This window comes from Heterocephalus glaber, unplaced genomic scaffold (assembly GCF_053883595.1).
Source record: "Heterocephalus glaber isolate CG9 unplaced genomic scaffold, H.glaber_assembly_v1.0 deba00001504, whole genome shotgun sequence".
Lineage (NCBI taxonomy): Eukaryota > Metazoa > Chordata > Mammalia > Rodentia > Bathyergidae > Heterocephalus > Heterocephalus glaber.
Window position 1 is genome coordinate 48,954,023 of NW_028258324.1, and position 25,148 is coordinate 48,979,170.

Consider the following 25,148-nt stretch of genomic DNA (forward strand, 5'->3'; position numbering starts at 1 on the left):
TAAGCACTTAATCTTCATAGTTTTTAGCTCAGGGTATATAGAGAAGCTTTTTGTAAACAGCTGTTATGTAAGATTTAATGTGGTAAGTTTGTCATACTTCTTTCTGTATCACTTAGAAGTATTGCTTGGCCACAGACGCAGATACATCTTGGTCAGGCAAGATGTCCCCACCAAGGAGAGTTGGCTGATGAAAGCCCAGTGCCTTTATGCCCTTGAGGCATGTGGCTACCTCCCATTCTTCTCTTTGCTACCAACACAGTAGATTTTGGAGAATTTGGCTTCCCTATAGAAAATGGAAACTATATGAGGCAGGTTGATAATACTGTTTAATCTACCAGATAATTTTGTTTTTCATTATGACTTAATTAATTGGTGATCAGATTTCATATATCTGATTCTATAACATTTTAACATTGGCAAGTCTGACTGACTGTGAGACACCAACTACACTGAGTGTCTGTGTTGCTGGGCATAGAGCTGGATGGGTGTGTTCACTCAGGTGAACACTACGGGTAGCAGCCAGTGTTGGGGTTCAGCCCATGTACCTGAATGCCAGGCATTCTCATTGCCCTCCTCCAAATCTCTAAAATGGCTTTGGGGTTATAAATTCAGGCAAGAGATAACATTTCCATATCAGCAGGATTCAGATGGGTTTGAATGTAATGAGTGTAGCCAAAGATCTTCCTTAGTCCTATGAAACTGGTGTTGTGATTTCTGCTTTGTAAGCAGCATATTATCTAGGATTGGAAAAGACAGGTTGGAAATTTTTGAGTAGAAACAAAATGTCAAGTAGTTATGAATTCTAGATCAGCACTTGCATCTAGTGCTTTTTTTGTTGTTTTGTTTTTTGATACTGGGGGCGGGGGCCGGGGGGAGGTGAACTCAGGACCTTGCACTTGCAAGGCAGGCACCATGCCACTGGGCTAAATTCCCGGCTCCGTTATGCTCTTTTTAACATTGAGACTTGGACTTGCATCCTACTGTTTAAGCAGTCTGATGAAAATTAAATCACCAGATAGGAAGTGTGTGTCTTGGAATGGAGTTGCTTCATCAGCATGTGGGTGGTGGTGTCACTAACTGCCTTCCGGGATTTGAGGCACTGGATGGGTCCCAGTGGTGTATGGCTCAGCCATAAATGTTCTCAACAAGGAAGTGTTATGGGTGCCATGATTTTGCACATTACTAACACAGTTTCTCTCTCTGTCCACCTATATTAGTTTACTGTTGGAGTTATTACAAATTATCACAAATAGAGTGACCTAAAACTATAAATGTATTGTCTTGAAGTTTCAGAGTTCAGAAAGTCCAAAAATTAGTCTTGCTGGGCTAACATCAGGTGTTAGCAGAGCTGCATGACTTTCTGGAGGTGTTGAAAGAAAATCTCTTTCTTTTTCCACTTTCCAGGAGTAGCCTGAATTCCTTGGCTCCAGATCTCCTTCCATCTTCAAAGGCAGCAGTCACATCCCTTCAACTCCTGCTTCCATCTCCATCTCTTCCTTTGATTTGGACTCTCTTGCCTTTCTCTCTTGTTAAAAGGACCCTTGTGACTATGTTCGGTCCATCTAGATGATACACAATCATCTCTCCATCATAAGATCCTTAACCACATCTTCAATGTCTCTTTTTCCATGTAAAGTAATACATGTACAGGTTCCCTGGAATAAGATACAGGCATTTTTGTGGGGAGTGTGTGTGTGTGGGTGGGGAGTTATTCTGCCTGTCATACTGCCTACTGTTTCTTACAGTTCTCCTCTGCCCGGTCCACTGATCCTTCCCAACCAAGTTATGTGCAGTTTTTACTTCTCTCTTTTTCCTTCCACTTTCTCCATCTTCAACCCCTTCTCTCTGAAGTTCTAACTCATGATAGTGTCTTATTTATCTTTGTGTCCCAATACCTACTACTGACCTTGGTACATAGTGAACCTCAACAGATGTTTGCTGAATAAACACGTGGTAGAATGCAGCAGCTGTAGCTAGGTTATGGCCAGCATCAGTATGGACCCACCGGTGTGGAGGAAGGCTGGGACTGTTGGTGCCAGAGTGTACAGTGGCAGCCAGAAAGGGAAGGGCCTGTGCTTTGCAGTCAGGCCCTCTGGGTTTATTCGTACAATGGCTATTAATTGTGACCTTAGGTAAGTTTTATCACCTCAATTTCCTCATCTTCAAAGGTAGGATAATAAATACCACATAGGAGGATCCTAAGAAGTTATATACTCTTCATAGAATGGTTATAACAGAGTATTCCTCTGTGGTTTGTAGCATATCACTAAGCAAAAGTAAAGCTGTCTACTGTACTCTGAATTGGGAATAAAATACAATCATGAATAAGAATTCCACCTCTGAGGCAAAGAAACAAAGCTACAAAAGAAAGTTGGACATTATTTTTTTTTAAGATTTTTTTTCTTTTAGTCTCATCTGGTAAAATCTTTAAAATGATAATGTTTTTCTTTTTTTCACAGATTATTTGATTTAGATACAGAAATAAAACCTATGACTTGTGAGATCTAGTCATCTTTCTAGAACTTTTGGCACCCTGACTTTTTGAGCAAGTCATCTGTTCTTTGGAGACCCATATCTATAAAGATCCAAATGCATGAAATAATTTCAGAAGTACATGAGAAATTGTCCTGGAACTGTAGCAGTTAGGTGTCTTGGAGACATCTCGGTGTCCCCACTGCTGTACCAGAGGCATAAGCTTAGGGTTATGCTAAGTGGTCCAGGAATTACCCAGCCACCTCCATCCTAATGTGATCTGATCTCCTCTGATGGTAGTATCACATATGATCTCCCTCATTGTTGTGGGCTGCTTATTTTCAGGATGTAAATAAATAGAATTGTGGAATTGTAGTTCTGCATTGTTTCCATCCAATAATGTTTAGCTAGTGGAAACAATTGATTTGTCAGTTCCAGAAGCAAGACCTGAAAGGAACATTTCCCTGTATGAAGATCAGGGACCTGAGAGGAACACTTCCCTTCACTTTGCTTCCTTGAAAGATAAACAGCAGTATGTCTGGGAACAACTCTTAAGACTCTTAGCACTTAAGGAGTTATAGCAGATGATCCTGAGAGTTTTACATTTGAGAAACATTATTTTTTTAGTTTTTTAGTTTTCCCTTTCTCATTCATTTTTCCTTTGTGTTACTTCTCATGATGTACCTTAGAAGCGGAACTAGTATTTCTATGGAAATATTTCTGTAGTATACTTGTAAATCAGATCAGTAGGCCTCCCACATTGTTAAATCCAAAGAATAGGCCACAAAGGATAGGGTTACAAAGAAATATTTTTGAATGTGAGAGTAACAGGGGGAAAATGGTGTTTCTGATCCACATTATGAGTATCATTTTCATGTAATAAATTCTGACAAAACGATTTTATAGGATAGTATGAAAATGCTGGGATGAACAGAAGAAACGAGCAAAAGAGCTAAGAATTATGTACCAAATAGATACAAGATAATGTGATTTTGTAATTCCCATATATATACATATAGCAACTGTTTTCATGTTAGAATTGATATTAAATAAATAAACAGATAAGACTGAATTCTGTTTCGAAGTGGATAGTAGATTATCAGCCCTTCAAGAGACTTAAAAGCAGTGTAATTTAAGAAATGTGCAAACTTAAACTAGTGTCTTACACACTAGGTACCTTACCAGTAGTACAGAAAAATAAGTCAGGTTGCTCCTTTTCCAGTAATGGTATAACAAGAAATCTCCATTTTTTATCACATTATACAGGAGACTGGCTTCTTGTTATGGTAGGTTAAACATCAGCAAGTCAGTTTTGTGGCTTCTAAACATGTTTGGGCAGAAGATGTCAATAGTATGGTGGTCACTGTGGCGATCAGGTTAGCTGTTCTGGTATCAAGATTCTACTGGTGAGGCGGTAACAGCACACAGACTTCCAGTGGAAGCTCAAGCTCAAGTGCCATCACTCTGAAAGTGGCTTGAGCCCAGATGGAGTTTCTAGAGTTCTGAATCTCTGTGAGAACACTTGAGTAAACTCATCCTGGGCTGGTGATTGACCCCTGTGTGACATACTCCCTCCTCTTTCCTGGAATTTCTTGGAAATGGAAGTGGGTCCAGAGTCCTGACAGGCTCAGTACACGTTCTCAGGATTCCTGTACCTGAGGCTGGGAGTCCTGAGAGGGAGTGAGCAAGGGCACACATTGCAATTTGGGCAGTTTGGCCCCACAGCAGTGGTCATAATCTAGTTGGCAGGCTGCTGAGCTCTAGGGAGGAATTCAGAGAAGCCACTGACCTTTGAAAATGGTGTAGAGTTCCATCATGCATGTCTGTTAGGATGGCTCCTTGGAAGATTTCATTTGCACATAGACTTGGGTTCATGTGGTAGTTTTCCTCCTCAAGTCTTGCTCGAGGTCTAGGGAAAAGGTAAATATTATTTTAGCTGACATTCCTGCGATGTACATCTCTATTCATTTAAAGAATAAGCTAATCAAGTCTTAAAGGAGAAAAGTAAATTTGTAATAGCTAATGAAAAAAGGTAAAGTTTGAAAGGGATGTGAATTTGTGGGTCTGTGGTCCATGTCTACAGTACAGGCATTTGACTGAGCTATTTTGAATGGCTGTTTCACACCGCCATTCATAGAAGCAGTGTCACTGCACACTTTGTTCTTGGAATGGTGCAAAGCAGCCATTTCTTACATCAGCTGAATGTCACTCGGGACCTAGTCTCTCCTCTTTCCCATTATAAACTGAGCTCTTCAGAGCAAAATATCTACTATTAGGTAAAAACCAAGTATAATACTCTATGTCTCAGGGTTACTCATGTGTGTAAAGGAATTCAGCAAATATATTGGTGTACATAAGAAGCTCTCAAACAACCATTTTTGATGAGCACCAGATATAGGTACTGTACTAAGAAAATGTGGCCAGAGCACAAAGATAATAGCAATTGATTCTGACGAGGGGATCTGAAAAGACAGGCCAGAAACCTTCCTAAACCAGCTGTGGGTCCCGCTGTCGATACTGAATCTGTTCTCACACCTCTTTCCTCACCAAGTTGACACTCCTGAAGGCCAAATATAGGATGATAATGACCTTGTGTCCACAGCCACTCACACAGTGAGGTATGATGATTAAATGAAATGAAGACGGCATTTAAACTGGGGTTAGAAGTTCATTAAAGCCAAGAAATCGGGGAACGCTGAGGCTAAGTCACAGGGCATGGTCACACAGTGTGGATTGGTGAACAGAGGGACATGGCAGGCATGGAGCTGCTGGTCTGGAGCCTTAGTGAGTATCTAATGTGTAACGCTAGCCTGCCACTCACTGTGTCATCTGGATCAGACCCTTTGGTTTATTGTTTATTCCACAAACATTTACTAGGGAACCACCCCTCATCTCACAGTGGAATATGATTTTGGATGGGCCTTAGGGAGTCCACAGTCCAAGGCTATAAACATGATCAGCAATGATAGTCATTTCCACGAGGTTCTCTAGCACACAGGAAATAATGAAGACCAAGATACTTCAGAGAAGGCTACTTGAAGGTAGTAGGCCCAGCTTCGGTCTTGAAGGATGAGAAGTATGACTAAGTAATTGACTTATTGTGATGCTTTATCTATACACAACAGTATGGTGGTATCTCTGCTAAAAATGTAATAAATGACAGGCTGAAAGGGGATACTCAACATGTATTTTGCATATTATTTATGCATTTAAATTATCTTATATTACAGTTTTGCAATCCTTATAAATCAGGTAGTAACAAAAATGGAAGAAGTAGAAGCCCACAGGTAGTGAATAGTTTACACATTTCTGTCTATAGACATAAAGTCTTTGTAAACATTAAACTTGAGCGTTTATGTTATCAGTTTTTATGTGTTTAATGTGTTATTCCCACCAATATCCCAGTAGCAATAAAATAACCTTTAGAAAACTAAAACATTAAAGTTCTTTAAGGAATTAGAATGACCCTATACTGTAGGTTGGGTTTCTCCACAAAGAGGCCCTACAACAAAGTTTTGAGTACAAATTATTTGAGATGATGACTCAGGAAGCCTCAGTGAGGAGTGGGCAACTGAGACAGGAAAAGAAAGAAGCCAACAAAGGACCTGGAATGAGCAGGTTGCTGCCGTGGGCACATGTGGACCCAAATGAGTAACTGTGGGAGACAGTGTAGAACTTGCCTCAGAGCAGTGCCGACTCAGGAGTCCTTTGTTGAGTTGAAGACTAAAGCATAGAGTAAACCAAAAAGACAAAAGCAGAGCTTGGAGATATGGAGCTTCAACTTCTACACACATTTCTATCCCCTATTAGCCTGATTCTTAATTCCATTTCTCACCCATTGAGTTCTCCTGGGAATCAGCAGGACTTAAGGGGGGCATAGTTGGAAAGGTATTATTTGACATCAAGCAAGGTTTAAAGGTCCCCCAGGAAGTACCAGAATGCCATGACTATAGTGTAGATCATTGAAATCTCTCATCCAGCTATTTCCTTGACAAAAAAATCTTAGGCATGACCTATCATTTTACATCCGGGAGAACTGAGAGTTAGTTGCACTAGTCTTGGTCAGAAGTTTGCATTATAAGGACAGATGTTGCAACTACTGCATTTTGTTTTTGTTTTTTTTATTAAATTCTTTTATTGGTACATTGTAGGTATACAACACAATTACATTTCTCATTGGGAATTGTACCTTTACATAATGCATCTTGGTCCTTATTTTTTCCCCATTCCTAGCCCTCCCTTCACCCCCTCCACCCTTCCCTATTTACATAGACTTTATTTCCATTTTTTCCATTTCTCAGCATTTTTCCTTTCCCTTCTTTCCTTTCCCCTGCCCCTCCCACTACCCCTACCCCTTTGGACCTTTTCTTCCTATTTTGCATTATTGATTATTCATTCTAATCATTGGTACATTTAAGTATACAATATAATGACATTCACCATTGGAAATTTGCACCTTTACATAGGCTCTGTTGGTTCTTATTTTTCACCCTTGCCCAGCCCTCCCTTCAACCCCTCCAGTCCTATTTACAAAGATTTTGTTCCTATTTTTCCATTTTCTCATATTAATCCCATTCCCTTCTATCCTTTCCCCTATCCCTCCCACTTCCTTCCCCTTTGCCCCTTTTCTTCCTGTTTCACATTACCTATTATACATTTTAGTCCTTATTTACACTTTCAGTTTCTCACACCAGAGAAGCTATTCGGTATTTATACATGTGTGTCGTATTTATTTCACTTAAGAGTATCGCCTCAATGTGCATCTGCTTAGCTATAAATGTCTCTAATTTCTCATTTTTCATGGCTGAGTGGTACTCCATTTTATAAAAAAACCACATTTTCTTTATCCAGTCTCCAGGTGATGGGCATTTGGACTGTTTCCAAGTTTTAGCTATCACAGACTGTGCTGCTATGAACATGGGTGCACATATATCACTGTGGTATGATTGTTTTAATTCTTTGGGGAAGATCCCCAGCAGTGGAATAGCGGGGTCAAATGGGACTTCCAGTCCTAGTTCTTTGAGGTATCTCCATACTGATTTCCACAGTGGTTGCACCAGTCTACACTCCCACCAGCAGTGGAGCAGGGTTCCTCTTTCCCCACAGCCCCGCCAGGATTTGTTATTGGTTGATTTCATGATAGCAGCCATTCTTTCTGGAGTGAAGTGGAATCTCAGCATTGTTTTCATTTGCATCTCTTGAATGACCAGTGATGTTGAACATTTTTTCATGTATTTATTTGCTATTTCTACTTCTTTGTCTGAGAAATGTCTGTTCATTTCAGATGCCCATTTTCAGATTGGGTCTTTAAATTTGGGAGGTCTGATCTTTTTAAGTTCTTTATAGATTCAAGATAGTAGACCTTTGTCTGAGGAAGAGCAGGTGAAGATTTTTTCCCACATTGTGGATTGTCTCTTCACACTGCTGGTGGTTTCTCTTGCTGTGCAGAAGCCTTTTAATAAGAAGAGATCCCACTTGTTGATTGTTTGTGCTAGTTCATGGGCAAGTGAGGTTTTGTTCATAAAATCTTTTCCTGCACCAATGTCTCCAAGGGTTCTACCTAACCTCTGTTCCAACTGGTTCAGAGTTTCTATTTTAATATTTAGATCTTTAATCCATTTTGATTTTAGTTTAGTGCATGGTGAGAGATACAGGTCTAGTTTTAATCTTTGACAAGTTGAAGCCCAATTTTTCCAGCACCATTTATTATAGAGGCTATCATTCCTCCAGTGAGGGTGTTTGGCTCCTTTATCGAAGATGAGATGGCTGAGTGTGTCTGGCGTTGTTTCTGCATCTTCTAATCTGTTCCACTGGTCCTCAGGTCTGTTTCTTTGCCAGTACCATGCTGTTTTTATCACAGTAGCTTTGTAGTATAGTTGCAGGTTGGGGATTGTGATACCCCCTGCCATGTCTCTGTTACCTAGAATTGCTTTTGCTATTCTGGGTCTCTTCTTGCTCCAAATGAATTTTTGGATTGTTTTCTCAAGGTCTATGAAGTATGCTGCTGGGATCTCAATTGGAATTGCATAAATCTATATAGCCGTTTTGGAAATATGACCATTTTCACTATATTAATCCTTCCTATCCATGAGCAGGGGATGTCTGTCCATTTTCTGATACCATCTTCAATCTCTCTTTTCAGAGTGCCATAGTTTTCAGAGAAGAGGTCTTTGATTTGTTTTGTTAGGATGATTCCTAGGTATTTCAGTTTTTTGGATGCTATTGTGAAAGGAATTATTTGCCCTATTTCTCTCTCAGTGAGTCTGTCATTGGTGTAGAGGAAAGCTATTGATTTTTGTGTGTTGACCTTGTAACCAGCTACTTGACTGAATTTGGTTATTAAGTCTAGAAGACTTTTGGTGGAGTTCTTGGGGTCTTCTATATAGAGTATCATGTCATCTGCAAATAATGACAATTTGACTTCTTCATTACCTATCTTTATTCCTTTTATTTCTTTCTCTTGTCTAATTGCTGTGGCTAATGTTTCCAGAACTATATTGAACAAGAGTGGTGATAGTGGACATCCTTGTCTTGTTCCTAATTTTAGTATGAAGGATTTCAGTTTTTGACCATTTAGTATGATATTGGCTGTTGGTTTTTCATAGATGGCTTCTATCAGTTTGAGGTAGAGACCATCTATTCCAATTTTTTGTAGGGTTTTTATCATAAATGCATGTTGGATTTTGTCAAATGCTTTTTCTGCGTCTATGGAGATAATCATATGGGTTTTGTCCTTGGCTCTATTGATATAGTGTATTACATTGATTGATTTGTGTATGTTGAACCATCCCTGCATCCCTGGGATGAATCCCACTTGATCAGGGTGTATGATCTTCTTGATGATCTTCTGCATTCAGTTTGCCATTATCTTATTAAGGAATTTTGCATCTATGTTCATTAGTGAGATTGGCCTATAGTTCTCCTTTTCAGTTGGATCTTTCTCTGCTTTGGGGATCAAGGTGATGCTTGATTCCAAGAATGAATTTGGGAGTGTTGCTTCCCTTTCAATTTCATTGAAGAGTTTAAACAGTAGTGGCAGCAGTTCCTCTCTAAATGTCTTGTAGAATTCAGTGGTAAAGCCATCAGGGCCCGGACTTTTCTTAGTCGATAAGTTTTTAATTACATTTTCAATTTCATTGGTTGATATTGGGTTGTTCAGAATTTTTAGGTCTTCTTCATTCAACTTTGGTAATTCATATGTATCTAGGAATCTGTCCATTTCTTCTGTGTTGTCCATCTTATTGGCGTATAGGTTCTGGAAGTAGATATTGATGATCCTGTGGATTTCTGCTGGGTCTGTTGTAATTTCACCCTTTTCATTCCTAATTGCATGGATTTGGGCCTTTTCTTTCCTTTTTCTGATAAGGTTGGCTAAGGGTTTGTCAATTTTGTTGATTCTTTTGAAGAACCAACTCTTGGCTTCATTGATTTTTTTGTATCATTCTCTTAGTCTCCATTGCATTGATTTCTCCTCTGATCTTTATAATTTCCTCCCTTGTATGAGCTCTGGGGTTGTCCTGTTCTTCTTTTTCTAGAAGCTTGAGGTGCAGCTTCAGGTTGTTTAATTGGGCTGGTTCTGTTTTCCTAATATGCATATTCACTGCTATGAATTTCCCTCCTAAGACTGCTTTCATTGTGTCCCATAGATTCCAATATGTTGTATTGTCATTGTCATTTAATTGAAGGAACTGTCTGATTTCTTCTTTAATTTCCTCTGTGACCCATTGGTTATTCAGAAGTGTGTTGTTCAGTTTCCATGTGTTTATGAAATTTTTTGAGTTTCTTTTGCTATGAATCTCCAATTTCATTGCACTATGGTCTGATAATATACAGGGGATAACTTCAATTCCTTTGCACTTACTTAAACATGTTCTATGTGTGAGTATGTGGTCTTAGTTTTGAGAATGACCCATGTGCAGCTGAGAAGAATTTGTATTCTGATTTTGTGGGGTGGAAGACTCTGTAAAGATCTGTTAAGTTCATTTGTTCAAGAGTTCGATTGAGTTCTAGTATTTCATTACTTATTTTTAGTCTAGTTGATCTATCTATTTGTGACAGTGGGGTGTTGAGGTCCCCCACTACAATTGTATTAGTGCATATATGACTTTTCATGTCCGTTAGTATTTGTTTGATATAGTTGGGTGCACTAGTGTTTGGTGCATAGATATTTATGATTGTCATCTTTTCCTCTTGGATTCTTCCCTTTACAAGGATGTAGTGTCCTTCTTCGTCTCTCTTAATCAGTGTTGGTTTGAAATCTACTTGATCTGCCAAGAGGATAGCTACTCCTGCTTTTTTTCGGGTTCCTGTCACATGGAGTATTGTTTTCCATCCTTTTACTTTCAGTCTGTGAGTTTCATTTTGAATTAAGTGTGTTTCTTGTTTGCAGCATATTGTTGGATTTTGCTTCTTGACCCATTCTGCCAGTCTGTTTCTTTTGATTGGTGAATTGAGACCATTAACGTTGATGGTTATAACTGAAACGTATTGACTTGTCATTGCCATGACTTTTTCTTTTTGTTGGGTTCTCCCCCTTTACATTTAATTTCTTGTCATGCCATATGGGTTCATTCTGCTTTGCTTCCTCGGGTTGTGATCCTCAATGTCTGTTCCTAGGATATTGTGTAAAATTCTTTGGAGTGCTGGTTTGGTATTCACGAAGTTCCTAAGGTGCTCTTTGTCATGAAGTATCTTATTTCTCCATCAATTTTGAAAGATAGTTTTGCAGGGTACATCAATCTGGGTTGGAGGCTGTTTTCTTTTAGGGCTTGGAATATGTCACTCCACGCTCTTCTTGCCTTGATGGTTTGTGTTGAGAAGTCTGCTGTGATTCTGATGAGCTTTCCTTTGTATGTGATTTGTTTCTTTTCTCTAACTGCTTGTAGAACTTTGTTCTTCTGTTGAGTTTCTGAAATCTTAACAATTGTATGCCTATGTGTAGGTTTTTTTTGATCAAGGCTATTTGGAGTCCTGTATGCCTCACTCATCTGTATGTCAAGCTCTTTTCCTCTCCTTGGGAATTTTTCTGCCATTATTTCTGTGAAGAGATTTTTTATGTCATCTCCACTCTCTCCTGTTTCTTCATTGACTCCAGTCAGTCTTATGTTATTCTTCTTTGTATCATCTAGCAGCTGCTGGATTGATTTCTCATGGTGCCTTATAATTTTAAAGCAATTTTTCTTTTCCTGATCACTAATTGCAATCTTATCTTCTATGTCTGAAATTCTGTCCTCACATTGGCTCATTCTGCTGTGTAGACTTTCAATGGAGTTTTTCATGTCCTGGAAATCTATTTGCATCTGTTTTATGGATTCCACTTGTTTCCTTTGTTGGGATTCCATCGTGTACCTTAGCTCCTCTCTAGATTTATTAATCATGTCTTGCACTAGGGGCACAATTTCTCCTTTTATCTGAGAAATTATTTCTGATTTCATTTTTTCCAGATCCCCTTTTGTTGCCAGTTCAGTGGGTCCAGGTGGTTGAGTATCAGAGTGTTCCATCTCATTTCCCTTTGAGGTTGCTGTAGGTGATCTGGAAGTCTGGTTTTGAGACTTACTTATGTCTTTTCTCATTTCGACTGCGGGGGGAGCTGTTGATGCCTGCACAGATTACCTCCTCTGAGCTGGGAGAGGTGGCACAGGGGCTGGGAGTAGCGCTAGGGATGGTGGCCCAAAATCCCTTTCTTGTGGGCTGGGAGCAGCAGGAGGGATGGTGGCCGGGAAGCCCCTTCCTCTGGTCCAGGAGCAGTGGGATGGCGGTTCAGAAACTCCTATCTCTGGGCTGGGAGCGGTGGGAGGGATGGTGGCCCAGAAGCCCCTTCCTCTGCGCCAGGAGCTGCAGGGCAGAAGGTGCCCCAAAAGCCCTTTCCTCTGGGCTGGGAGCAGCGGGAGGGATGGTGGCCGGGAAGCCCCTTCTTCTGGACCAGGAGAAGTGGGATGGTGGCTCAGAAGCCCTGCCTCTGGTCCAGGAGCAGCTGGACTCAGTACCGTGTTCTGGTGGTCCAGTGTCCTCTGCATCTTTGTAGTGTAGAACCAGGTGGCTGTACAGAGGAGCGTGGCGGCGGGGGTCCAGTCACAACTACTGCATTTTGGATAACAGGACTCTGACAAGAAAGCACCATGACCATGTAGAATTTCTTTCATTATCATTAAAATTGTTTACATTAAATTTCACACAGTTTCAGGTAACTACTCGTAATTATAGAAACATTATTAGAGGAAGTAGCATCTGTCATGTGCAATGGATATGAATATTTCTGTCCCATGTTTTTCTCCTCAGGTTTCTAATATTCAGGCGAGAGCGGTTGTATTATCCTGGGCTCCCCCTGTTGGACTCTCATGTGGACCCCACAGTGGTCTTTCCTTCCCCTACAGTTATGAGGTTGCCTTATCTGACAAAGGCCGAGATGGAAAATACAAGATAATATACAGGTAGTGTATTTTTCCACTTGTTTTGTTTTGTTTTTTGAGACAAGTCTCACTATGTAGTTCAGGCTGGCCTGAAACTCAGGATCCTCCTCCCTCAGCCTCCTGAGTGCTGAAATTACAGGGTTGCACCACCATGCTCAGCTTCTGCATGTTTTAATTTGCTGCTAAACCGTGACATTGGAATTGTTAAAGAAAATAGAAAACAAAGGAAGAATGTATAAGTTTTGCAAATTTCCCTTAAAATAGGTCTTTCTAAAAATTAGTAATAACTATAAGGTCAAGAATTAATTTTTGTCCAAGTAATTATTAATCAGAAATGAGTAATGTTTAGAGCTGTTGGTATCGATGAAATAAATCATTTGTTCTGTTGCATATCTGTATAGTATTAAGTTTTCCATTTATGTGTGTCAGGCCAAAAAGTGACTGCAACTTGTACTTCTTGTGTGCGTTAAGCAGTCACGGGATCTTTCTTCTCTTATAGTTTAGATTCAGCCCTTTATTTTGGCTTGTTTTTTAAAATTCTGCAATACCATTTGCTTTTGTTTCACCCTCTCTCACACTCTATATTAGGTTAAAGATTACTTTAAAACATTTCATTACAAGGTTTTCCTAAGTGGTCAGAAGTTTAGCAGCAGAATAAGGAATTAGCCTTTTCTGTTTTATGGACTCCCACATATTAACTGTCCAAATGATTTATAGCTGTGTTCTAAACATGATAAAAATTTTAGGGTCAATTCCTTTCTCCTTTGTAATTGCTCAGCACTGGTCACATTTGCAGAGCAGGAAATCAGAAAGCTAGTTTTGTTTTAACTACTTGTTTGACCTCCCTGTGAGTGGGCCCTAGACAGCCTGCCCACGCCGAGGTGATGTGGTCGCACAAAGTCCACTTCTTTCTCTGCCAGAGGTTTTTGTTCTCCTTTTTCACTGCCACATCAGTGCTTCAGTGTCTCCCCCCTTCCTGACCTGCTGGGTACCTTGCTGCCCAGATGGGTCTTCCTGAGGACAGACAAGGGGGAAGTAGGTAAGGAAGGAGCTGGTTAGCTGTAGTCTTCCCTTCTTGCTTCCTGTTCTGCTCTGATTCCTCTTCCTTCGCTGGACTGTGGCAGTATCCTCTTGGTCAGGCAGCTTCCACTCTTGCTCTCCCACCATCTACAACCCAGCCTCCAGCCTGCAGAGCCATGCCAGGCCTTATCACTCCCCTGGAGAGAGTGTTCTGTTCATTCCCCACTGTTCTTAGTATAAAATCCTACCTTCATAGTCACACTCAAAACTATTTGGTTCTATTATGGAAAAAAAAAAATCAGACATACAGAGAGCCATTTCCCCTACTTTAGCAAGAAGCAGAACATCTGGGCTCAAGCAGTCCTCCTGCCTCACCCTCCCTAATGACTGGGACTAGAGGCCCAAGTCGTCACTCCTGGTTAGATAGACTGATTCTGTTAATGCAAGATGAACACTGGTGACAGGACCTAGAGTCTCAAGTGCACTATAGAGCTAGGTAGGTACATAAGTGAGAGAAGTTTTGTTTGCAAGATGGGAAATGAGAGTTCCTATTTGTAAAGGGAGCACTTGCTGCTTAGCTTCAGTCATTGCCTGCATTTGCTGAAAACCCCCATTGCCTGTGGTTTTTCCAAGGGATACTGAAAATCTGAATTATTAACTTTCCCATATTAAACTAATTTAACAAATGTGAAATATTTTAAAGGTACAATGCAGTTAAACAGCAGAGCTGTAGGCAAGGCATGGACATAGCTTCCAGTTTACAATTTTAAAAAAACTTTTTATTTGGAAGAACTGCAAACTTATAAAACATTGTGCAGCTAGATCAGGGCACATAGCTATAGTCTATCCATATTCTGTTACTGACTTTTTATCTTGTTTGCTTTACCACTAGAACTCCTCCCTCTTTCCGTTTTACCTTCAGTTATAATTTTTTTCCATGCCACAGTCCTTTGCTACTAAATATTTCAGTGTATTTCCTCAGAGTAAGGATCTCTTTCTCCTATCCGCTCCTCTCCTCTCCTCTCCTCTCCCCTCCCCTCCTCTCCTCTCCTCTCCTCTCCTCTCCTCTCTCCCCTCCCCTCCCCTCCCCTCCCCTCCCCTCCCCTCCCCTCCCCTCCCTCTTCCTCTTCCTTTTCCTCTTCTCTTTCTCTTCTCTTCTACCAGGGATGGAACTCAGGACCTTGCAAGACAGGCGGCGGAACCACTGAGCTAAATCTCTGACTGGATATTTTCTTAAATAATCACAGTGTAATTACCAACTTCATAAAAGTGCATTGATACAGTGCTTTAATCAATCCATCATCCATATTTCACTTTGTCAGCTGATCTGAATACTGTCACTTTGAAAAGAAAATGTGATAGCATTTTTCTTCCTTTTTGGGAAGGATCCAGTCTATGGTCATACATTGCATTTAGCTGTATCTTTAGCCTTCTTTAATTTGGAAGACTTGCACAGTATTTCCTTGTCTTTTATGACACTGACAGCTTTGAAGAATACGAAATAAGTCACACCCACTTACACCTTTTTGCTTTAGTTTCACTGTACTTTTTGAAAGTTTTTAAAGTAAATTTCTTACTTTGTATTTTATCTTAAGTTGAGGTTCAGTTGCACCTTTGGGTCATATAGATAGTTTTATTTTATACCCAAGAGCTATTCTCGAGCACATTGGTATGTGAGGGAAGCAGATCAGATCTTGTTAAGAGAGTCCAGGAGTGGAGGACCCTGCCACAGTAAGTCTGAGAGGTACCTTTACCAGGCAGCGGGTGCAGTTATTGTGTATTTGTTTACTTCTTTCTCTTGTGTATTACTTTCAAGAAACGATAAGATGTTATGGGATGTTAACTACATTGTTTCCCAGATCTAGAATGATATGATTACATGTAATCTGATTTTCTAGTCCAGTAACAATAATAATAATTAAGAAAGTATATTTCTGATTTATGGTTGAATCAGTCATAATAGTTCTTGTGTAGTTGTCAGAACATGACTATGAGACCCAAATGCAACAGTTGAAATTGACATAAACTAACAAATGATTTTTCTTTACAGTGGAGAAGAATTAGAATGTAACCTGAAAGATCTTAGACCAGCAACTGATTATCACGTGAGGTGAGTTAGGAAACAAGAGCTGAACTGTATGGGAGAGTTCCAGTTGCTAAAGTAAATCATATGTCCCCTTTCACGAGCTTTTGGTGAATGGCACTTTCTTAGTTGATAGTTTTAAGCTCCTAGCCCATTGGCAATTCATTTGCATCCTACACTCCACAGCATGATTGGGAGGACACAGATGTGCTTCTAGGGACAGAAAAGTTGGTGATGCACCAGACAGAATTTTTAACATTATTTTTAAAGTATAATTTTTATTTTACAAGGTCTTATACAATCAATTGGACTGTGTAGTTTAACATGTTGTATTTTCTTTCTGTAAGAGTAAGAGTTTTGCTATGGATGTATCAGTTGTTTACCATATATAGACGATGCCTATAAACTATCTTCAGACTAAGTGAAGTTGCAAGCAAGAGCACTTTTGGACCTTTAAAAACCAATAGAATTTGGGGCTGGGGATTTAGCTCAGTGATTTTGCCGCCTGATGCGCAAGCACAAGGACCCAAGTTCGATCCCTGGTACCAAAAACAAAAAACAACAAAAAAAGCCCAGTAGAATTTGAAATAGCAGGTAATACAAACATTGTATTATCTCTGAAAAGAATTCACCCACTTTGACAAAGTCATTCATGTAGGCTGAAATCTCAACTGTGATTTTTCTGGAATCCTTGCTATCACTACACTGAAAGTCAGTGCTAGATTATCTTAGGACAAAACCAAGCCAAGCACAGACCTTGGAAAGAAAAAGGATTATCTGAATTTCTACAGAGCACATCTGATTATTTAATACTACTTTATTTCCGTTCACTTGCAAATAAGCAGCTTTCTGAGTGTGGTCCATAACATTTAAAAATCTTCACTTAAATTTTTATTTTATTTAATATTTTTTTGGTGCCAGGAATTGAACTCAGGGCCTCGCACTTGCCAGGCAGGTGCTGTGCCATTGAGCTACATCCCTGGCCCCTATTTCGTTTAATTTTTAAATTTATCAGAAAATATAATTTTCTCCAATAACATACATAATGTTATATTTGTACATAATATTGTATAATAAAATCAGTTATAAGGACACTTGTCTGCATTCCAGGGATAATTTATTCTCTTGTAATGGAGTGGACAAAGCAGCCTAGAAGGAAAAGCATATACTAATTATCTGGAAGCTTGAACTCTGGTTTACTTCTGTTATAAATTGGCTGTTTTAACTTTAAGTTACAGTGAAGTTTTATACCACAGCTTTATCCTTAGGAAAAGTAAGAAAACAGGGATGAGTTGAGGTTGTAATATCTTATTAGCTGTGTGTTTTAAAACTAATTTTAGAGAAACCTATAAAAGAGCAAGTTGTTTTATATTATAATAAAGCGTGCATCTGCTTAGCTATTGCATTGTTTAGATGAACTCTATTGCAACCATCTCTTCCTGTTTATATCAAAACTTTAGGATTTTAAGTCAATTAGCTTCTGTCCAAACATATTGAACTTCACACAATCTGTATAAACAAAATGATTTTTGTAATTTGTGAAGCTAAGATGATAATAGAAATGGTTTAACTGTTCTTTAAAAAGGTCAATTTAACAACAAATCAGAAAATGTAACACTATATAGGAGTCATGTAAATGTTATTCATTATTCATTGTTAGCATATGTTTCCTTTTTCTCCCTGTTTTAACAGTTTATTGTTACTGCTTTACTAAAGGTTTATTTTATTAATTTCCTGTTCATTCATGAGTTTACAATATCCTTTTTAAGAAGCTTAAGTATCATAAAGGAGTCTGCCCTTTATTTTCCACCCTGTCTCTTCTTTCCTTTGGTTTCTTTTTACCTGTTTTTTAAAGAATAAATTTTGAGAACATTTGATCATCAGTTCTTTTTAATGTTATGTCCTATGAAATCTTGAACTTCCAGACGAATAAAAGGCATTGTGAATAGATTGTCTAAAATGAACAGGAGCATGAAGTGGTTACCATCCAGGGGCCTTGAATCTAGACTTTCTCCTGACACATGTGTGTGACATATGACATGTATGTGATACCACACATGTATACAACCTAAGGCACCACCAAATATTATTTGGTCTAATTCTCTGCTTGCCAAAGAAGTAGAATTTTTTTTCTCTCCTTGGGGAGATGGTCTACTTCAGTATTAAAAAATTCTTCTAATAAAAATATCTTTATTTCAAATTTTCGTTTTTTCCCTGCCTAGCTAGTATATAGCTTGTACAGAGGACCCGTTCTCGTTTCTTTTTCAAGCTGTATAGGAATCTTACCATTTCCTACTCTTACTTAGGTTTAGCTTCCTCTGCCATGAATTGCTTAAGTGAGCCCGGCTAGTGCATAATGGACAAAGCCTGAAACCTGGACTTAATGGCTCTCTCTCTCTCTCTGACCAAGGGTTTGTGCTTAACAAGCCATCAAAACTTCTTTGGCCTTGTTTTCTCACGTGTAGAATTGGTAATAATGACACCCATCTCAGAAAGGTAGTGACAGCAAGTGCATACAAAACTATTATCAGCCTGGGAAGTATTGTATAAATACTATTTTTGTTTTACTACTGCAGTTTTCCACACTGTGAATGTAAAAAGGGGCGTAATGTTGCAAGTTCTTTGAACTTGTGTTTATTTTGACTGTATCACTCATTCTTACTGAGGTCTTTATACATCATAGGCACAGAACAAAAAGGAGCAAAATCTCTCTTTTATGATGTAGTTAACATTTTCAGAGTTTTAATTTTAGGAAAGTAAGCTTTTATCACAAAATGTAACCTCAAATGTCTTTTAAAATTTAATATTCACCCATAAGACCTCAGAAGACTGTGGAAATACCTTCTACACTAAATTTCCCTAACAGCGCTACCAAAAAATATTTCATTAGCAGACAGGGAAGATGCAAAATGAGCAATTATATCATTGCCATTTTTATTTGTTTGTGAAAGTGTCACCCCAGTAGAAGTCTGTAGAGCCATTGAGGAAAACAGATATTTTAACAGAACAAAATAGGCTATACTTTTCCTTCCAGTTCTTAATACAGCACGTTTTGCTAAGACCTACAGAAATCTCCATTCAAAAAGATTTTTTCTTAAATTAGGTACTGAACTTTCCCCCGGGTTTCTGCTCTTGAAATTATTGTTACTTTTGATTTTACTGCCTCGATTTTTTTCCATTCACACTTTTGTCTGATATTTTCATATAATGCTTTTTCACATTTTTCACCCCCAACCCCAATACGTTAGTATTACAGGAGTTCACAGAGCAGATTACAAAATCTTATTTTTTATTTGTTTATTTTTTAAGTAGCAGTGTCCCAGTCAAGGGATCTTACCATTGAACTGCCTGGTACTTGGCTGCACTCACTTGGCAGTAACAGCTCTTGGCTTCTTTACTCCTGGAGTCTGCTGGGGACCAGTGGCATCCTTTTAGACTGCGCTATAGGTCATGCGCCTGTAACTCTTACTCAGTTGGCATCTGCCATGCTATCTAATCCAAATTCCACATGGAATATTATGTCTTAAGGCATTATAGATTTTTAGAACATTGTTCTTCTTTCTCACTTTTTGCTGAGTTTTTGTGTGCCATTGCTGGATATCTATTCAACTTACATGTTTTTCATGATTGAGGAAAACAGTACCCTTGTGGATTGTATACATTGATTTTCAAATTTTGGGTTTTGGGTCTTGGCTTAGTTTTTTTATTATCATCTTTTAAATTTATGATGCAGTTCTTACACAGGTTGCCTTTTCTTGGTTAAGTGTTGATTCAGTATTTATAAGAATCAATTTGTAATTGTCAGTGGCATTGTGGTATGTATTATATAAAGTCACTAATATAAAAATGTATATGTTTGTGTTTGAGAGAGAGGGTGAAAAGGAGAGGAGTAGAAAGAGAGATGGTATGTTGGGGAAGAGGGAGAATTTAGACTAATATAAATAATCTTTTTAATACTTAGAAACATGTGGTTTATATACATGTTGCATATACACAAATGTATGTTGTCTATACATTTCTTAGAAAAGTATATTTATCTTTTAATTGGTTGTTTTATAATTAACAATGGTATTGAAGTAACCATTTTACTGTGTGAATCAAGAATTTAAATTTTTATCAATAAGTAGGCATTTGATGGAATGAATACAATTTCATGACAAAGTCTGAAGCAGTTTTCTAGTCATCACCATAACCAATTTGTCAAGGATGTTGCCCAGAGATGATATTATGTAATGACATTTCTCAGAAAAATTATGTGATGAATTATTTCCAAAAATAAGGCTTATCATCTCAGTACAAGGTTATGAAATAGGTGTTCTTGGCCAGAAAATGTGGCTCCTTGTATTTTACAGATGTGTGGGAAGAAGTTGGAGGTATATTTCTGAAAGTCTTGGAGCACCTGTTCCATTATCATTTAAACAGTTTTTAAATGAAAACAAATGTGAAAACCCAACACAAAATAGATTATGCTGCATTGTTAGAAAAAGTTTTCTTTTCCCAGGATAAATGCAAAAAAACTCAACAGTTTCTTGATTTATTTAGTCCAAGACACTGGCCCTGCCCTACAGATCCTCTCATTATATCATGTGAAAAAAAGTACAGTATTTAAAGTATATTAGAGACTTGATTTTTTTGTTAAATTTAATGGCCAGATTGCAACTGGTTAAAATTAGCTGCTATCTGTTTACTGAACCATTTTAACTGACAGAGGTAATCAAAGTATTTTTAGATATTGTGTCAAATTTTACTGAATACAGTGCATTTATATTGCCATATAAAAATAGATTTTATTTCCCTTGCTGGCAAACTTTTATATGTAAAAAATTTTGAAGCCTAATTTAAACAAACTATAGCACTTTTTTTTCCTTTTTCAATGTGCGTTGCATATGTGTGCTGGAGATTGAACCCGATGTGCGTCCTAAGCACACACTGTACCGCTAATCTGCATCCCAGCAAACTTTAATTTTCTTCAGCATTAATGACAAGGAAAACATCTTCATCTGGCCCATATAACTATCTCAGTTTTTCTCCTGCCTTGAGTTTCGTTTTGTTTTATCTGCACTGCCATCCTCCCAGCCTGACTATCAGACACCTCCATTATTCGTGATTCCCTAGCCGAGGATGTGTGGATTTCTGGCTCCAAGAATCCTGTTAAAAAAGGAATGGAGAACTTGACTGATCCAAATTTCCTTCTCCCCGGACACCTAATGTGGTCTGACAGTACTTTGGGAGTTATTGTCTGTTCTGTAATCCAGATGGACTTTTGGATCCCAGCCATTTTTGTGAACATCCAGGACCTGGTCTGCCCATATATAGTTCTGGATTTGTAGAGAAATGCCCAGTGAGCACACTCTGAGGTACCGCTGGCTTGAAGCAGGGAATGTCGATAGGCAAAGTGGGTAAAAGCCAGCTGAAATGCAGTCCTAGTTCTGAGGAGACAATAGGGCGTGGTGGGAAGCTGCTTTTCAGCTTTGTCTTATAACTGTAATGCAGAAAGATGCCCAAGTCTTATTAGAACTTTTCAACTTTTAAAAGAAGCCAGAGATTGTTTTTTCAAGTGTGAGCTCAAGATACTTTTCAGTGTAGGCTTAACTGGTACTTTAACTTTTTTTATTTCAGAAAATTTCAGATAACCATCAAAGGTAGATAGTAGTTTCATGAACTCTTCTGTGCCCATTACTCAGTGTCCTCATCTCATGCCCTTGCACTCACTGTGAAATTCAGATACTGTATTATTTCACCAATAAATCACATTACCATTATCATATGCCCACCCAAAACAAACAAAAAAATGTAATTCTTTTAATATTTCCAAAATTTAAAGACTGTCTTTTCCTTAGTTGTCCTCAAAAGTGAAAGTTTAGTTTTTTGTAATGAGAATTCAAACATAGTCTGAATATACCATTTAGTTGATACGTCTTAAATTTCTTTGAATCATAGGGGGCGGTTTTGCCTCCATTTCTTTTTTTTTTCCTCTATTCAAACTGTTGGAGTAATTTTTTTGTATCCAATAGAGTTTTCTACATGTCACTTTGGTTGATTGCATCCTTCTTGTGTTGCTTAGTAAGTTCCCCTGTCCTCTGTGCTTCCGGAAAATGGTGAAGAGGCTTAATCAGATCCAGATTCAGTTTTTCTCACAGGACAGTGTTATAGGTGATGCTGTAGTCTAGTTGTCTCTTTCTGTGATGATCATTGCTTATATTCTAAAATTCACAGGTGGCTCTAGTGGTCAAAGACAATACATTTTCTACCATAACACACATGTATCTTGGGCAAGGTGCCACCAGTTGGAGATTGCTCATCTATTAAAGATCAGGCTGGAACCCTGCCCATGTTTGAAGCATTCTGTGGTTCATTTTAAGTAGCTAACTCCCAGTGAGCCCTTCCTGACACATAGAAATGATCTTGCCAGATCTACCATACGGCCTTATATTATCATATGCTTTGTTATACTGAGTACAGAAAAGAACACTTCCCCCATCAGAGGTTGAGTGGAGAGCATTCTAACAATAAGTATCATTTGTTTGCATCAAATGTTATGAAATCCTTCCATAATGCAAATAAGTGGACCCAGCTTTCTAGCCATGTACCTTTTGGAAGTTTATCTCTCACTCTGAATTCCCTTCAGTCTGCAAAGGGTAATAATATTTCCCTACCTCCTAGAGAGCATGGTTATAAGGATTAAGGGCCTAATAGGTACTTGCCAATTTTGAATAGTTTAATTGGTGCATTTATTTTTTTAGATAGCAAATCCTTCTTTGTTATCCTTTTAGAAGAGTATGTTTTCAATTTAAAAAAATAATTCCCAATATTTAAAAAATGGAAAACTGGGAAGGAAGATGATAAAAATCAACATAATGCCTCGTGAATTTGAAAAGAGTGTGGTATTGTTATAACACATTACGTATTTTTTTCTTCACAGCTTCTCTGGAGAAATGAGGCACATATGTTGAGTGTTGAGCCAAGCGTTTTAAAGTGCAGAATGAACAGCTTTAATCTTGGCATTGTGTGTAAGAGTTAAATATTCACATAGATAAACTGTACCTGCATACAGTTTTTGTTGAATGAGAGACAGATACCCTTAGCAGCACACTTTTGCCTAAATATGTAGTGTTCCTAGTAGCCAGAGGTGGTGTCTACCCTCTGTTCTTTGACTCTCTGGCCAGCCTGTACACTGATCACCACATCTCACCCGCTTCATCCAACTGATAACTCTACTTTTCACCTTTTTGAACAGTCAGCTGTAGAGGAGCTTGCATTTGGAGACCATTCTGGCTTAAGGTTTATTTTCTTAGAGTATTCTTCTCTTCAGTAGACACTGCCCATCTTAAAATAGGGCCAAGTGGAACACATTGAGATAAATACCCTGTAATTTCTGACCATGGCGAGATCAAGACAAGATGATCAAATGAGAATGACAGTCATGTTCCGTGTGCAAGAAATTCTCTTCATCTATGGAAAGCCCCAGTTAAGAAGCCCGGTCTTCTATGCCAAGCATGGCCACTGACTGCATCCGTCTGTCTGTTTTGTTTTTAGGGTATATGCCATGTACAATTCAGTGAAGGGATCCTGCTCCGAGCCAGTTAGCTTCACCACCCACAGCTGTGCGCCCGAGTGTCCTTTCCCCCCTAAGCTGGCACATAGGAGCAAAAGTTCACTAACCTTGCAATGGAAGGTGAGTAGCTCAAAGTATGAAGAATACTCCTAAGTTAATATCACATCATTCTGTGGCTATTGGAAATATTTGTTTAGCACTATTTCCATTCTGTGATGATGGTTGAATTTCTGCATAGTAACTGTGAGGTTATTATAATAACAAAAGTTACCATTTTTATAAAAATTGGGCAAAGCAGTAGGAAGAGGGATCTGCAAAACCCACCTTTAGCTCTCTTTGCAGGGGAATTTGGTAAATCTCGGATCGTAAGAAATGCTTCATAAGTGACATAAATATTTAAAATGCCAATATTTCATCACTTTCTAATAGCTCGGTTCATTTCAACAAACATTTGAGGACTTTAACATAAAATTTTTATAAAGAAGGATTTAGAGAAAAAGTAGTTTTGTGGTTCTTTTGGCTTCTTTCAGGGATGATGCTGAAATGTTTGATATTTAAAACTGCCAAGAATGTATAGTGATCTAAAGTATATTAAGGCTGCATTAAATTTCACTAATTAGGCCTTAGATTACTCAGGATTACTAACTACTGTTAAGCAGCTGAATTATATAGTTGCCATGAAATAAAATATACTGGCTAAAAATAACTTAGTCAAAGAGAAGGTCCTACAGTAGCTTCTTTAAAATGCATCATTCATCTGTTAATCATAGTTTGGAAGAAAATAGAAGATTATGTTTTCAACCTGTATTGTAGTTATTTCTATATATCGATATTTTTAAATCTAGTTGAAAATGTAACATAGGTACAGATGATAAAGTTTCATGGTTTGAGGGAGAGCACCAGTGTGTGAAAGAGACAAGCTGGCTGGGGAGATGAACTGAGCATAAGCGTAGTGGCCCTCACGGGCTTCTTTACGTCCTGTTGTGTGGGCAGCTGTGTTCTAGACGGTGGCCAACAGCGGCTATGTTATGTGGACAAAGGCAAAGTTTGAACTGGCTTAGAATCTGAACTATTTTATTTTCCTTCCTGGCTTCCAGGGATAATCCAGGTCAGTGATTTCCCATCTTTTCAGATTTTTAATACCCAACTGGCTTAATACCCAATCATAGCTTAATTCCTTGGAGAGTATGCATCCACTTAAAAATATATTCTATATTTACACCTATACTTATGTAAATATATTTTTCTCGAGGAAAGAATTAAAATCCATTTATTTTGAAAAATGTAAGAAATCTTAAGATTATCAGAGGAACCCCGGGGTCTTATAAACCTAAAGTTGGGAATCACTGATGATATATATATTCTGTGCTTAAAACCTGGATGAAATTCAGGTCGCAGGCAGACCAGCAAGTTCAAAAAAGAGTTTAGTTGTGAACCAGAAATAGACTTAACGTTTAGCTGAGTTCTGTACAAACATGAAAGTCTTGGAGTGAGTGCAGTTTTCATGTAAGTGTCCTTAGTACATGGTTCCTGATTATTGTGCTTCAAGTGAAGGCACGAGGACCAGGGGCGTTCTCCCACAGTGACTTGACCAGGAGTCCACAGAGAC

At 38.5% G+C, this 25,148-nt stretch overlaps 1 protein-coding gene across 6 annotated transcripts in view; it reads left to right on the forward strand.

Annotated features, from left to right (window-relative positions):
* Fndc3b (fibronectin type III domain containing 3B) overlaps window positions 1-25,148 on the forward strand; it is a 335,425-nt gene that overhangs the window by 226,688 nt on the left and 83,589 nt on the right. For all 6 annotated transcript variants that reach the window (XM_021254196.2, XM_013071609.3, XM_021254201.2 and 3 more), the window contains exons 8-10: window positions 12,751-12,902; window positions 15,952-16,011; window positions 23,521-23,659. In XM_021254196.2, coding sequence (XP_021109855.2) covers window positions 12,751-12,902; window positions 15,952-16,011; window positions 23,521-23,659 — 351 coding nt within the window. The remainder of the gene's footprint in view (window positions 1-12,750; window positions 12,903-15,951; window positions 16,012-23,520; window positions 23,660-25,148) is intronic.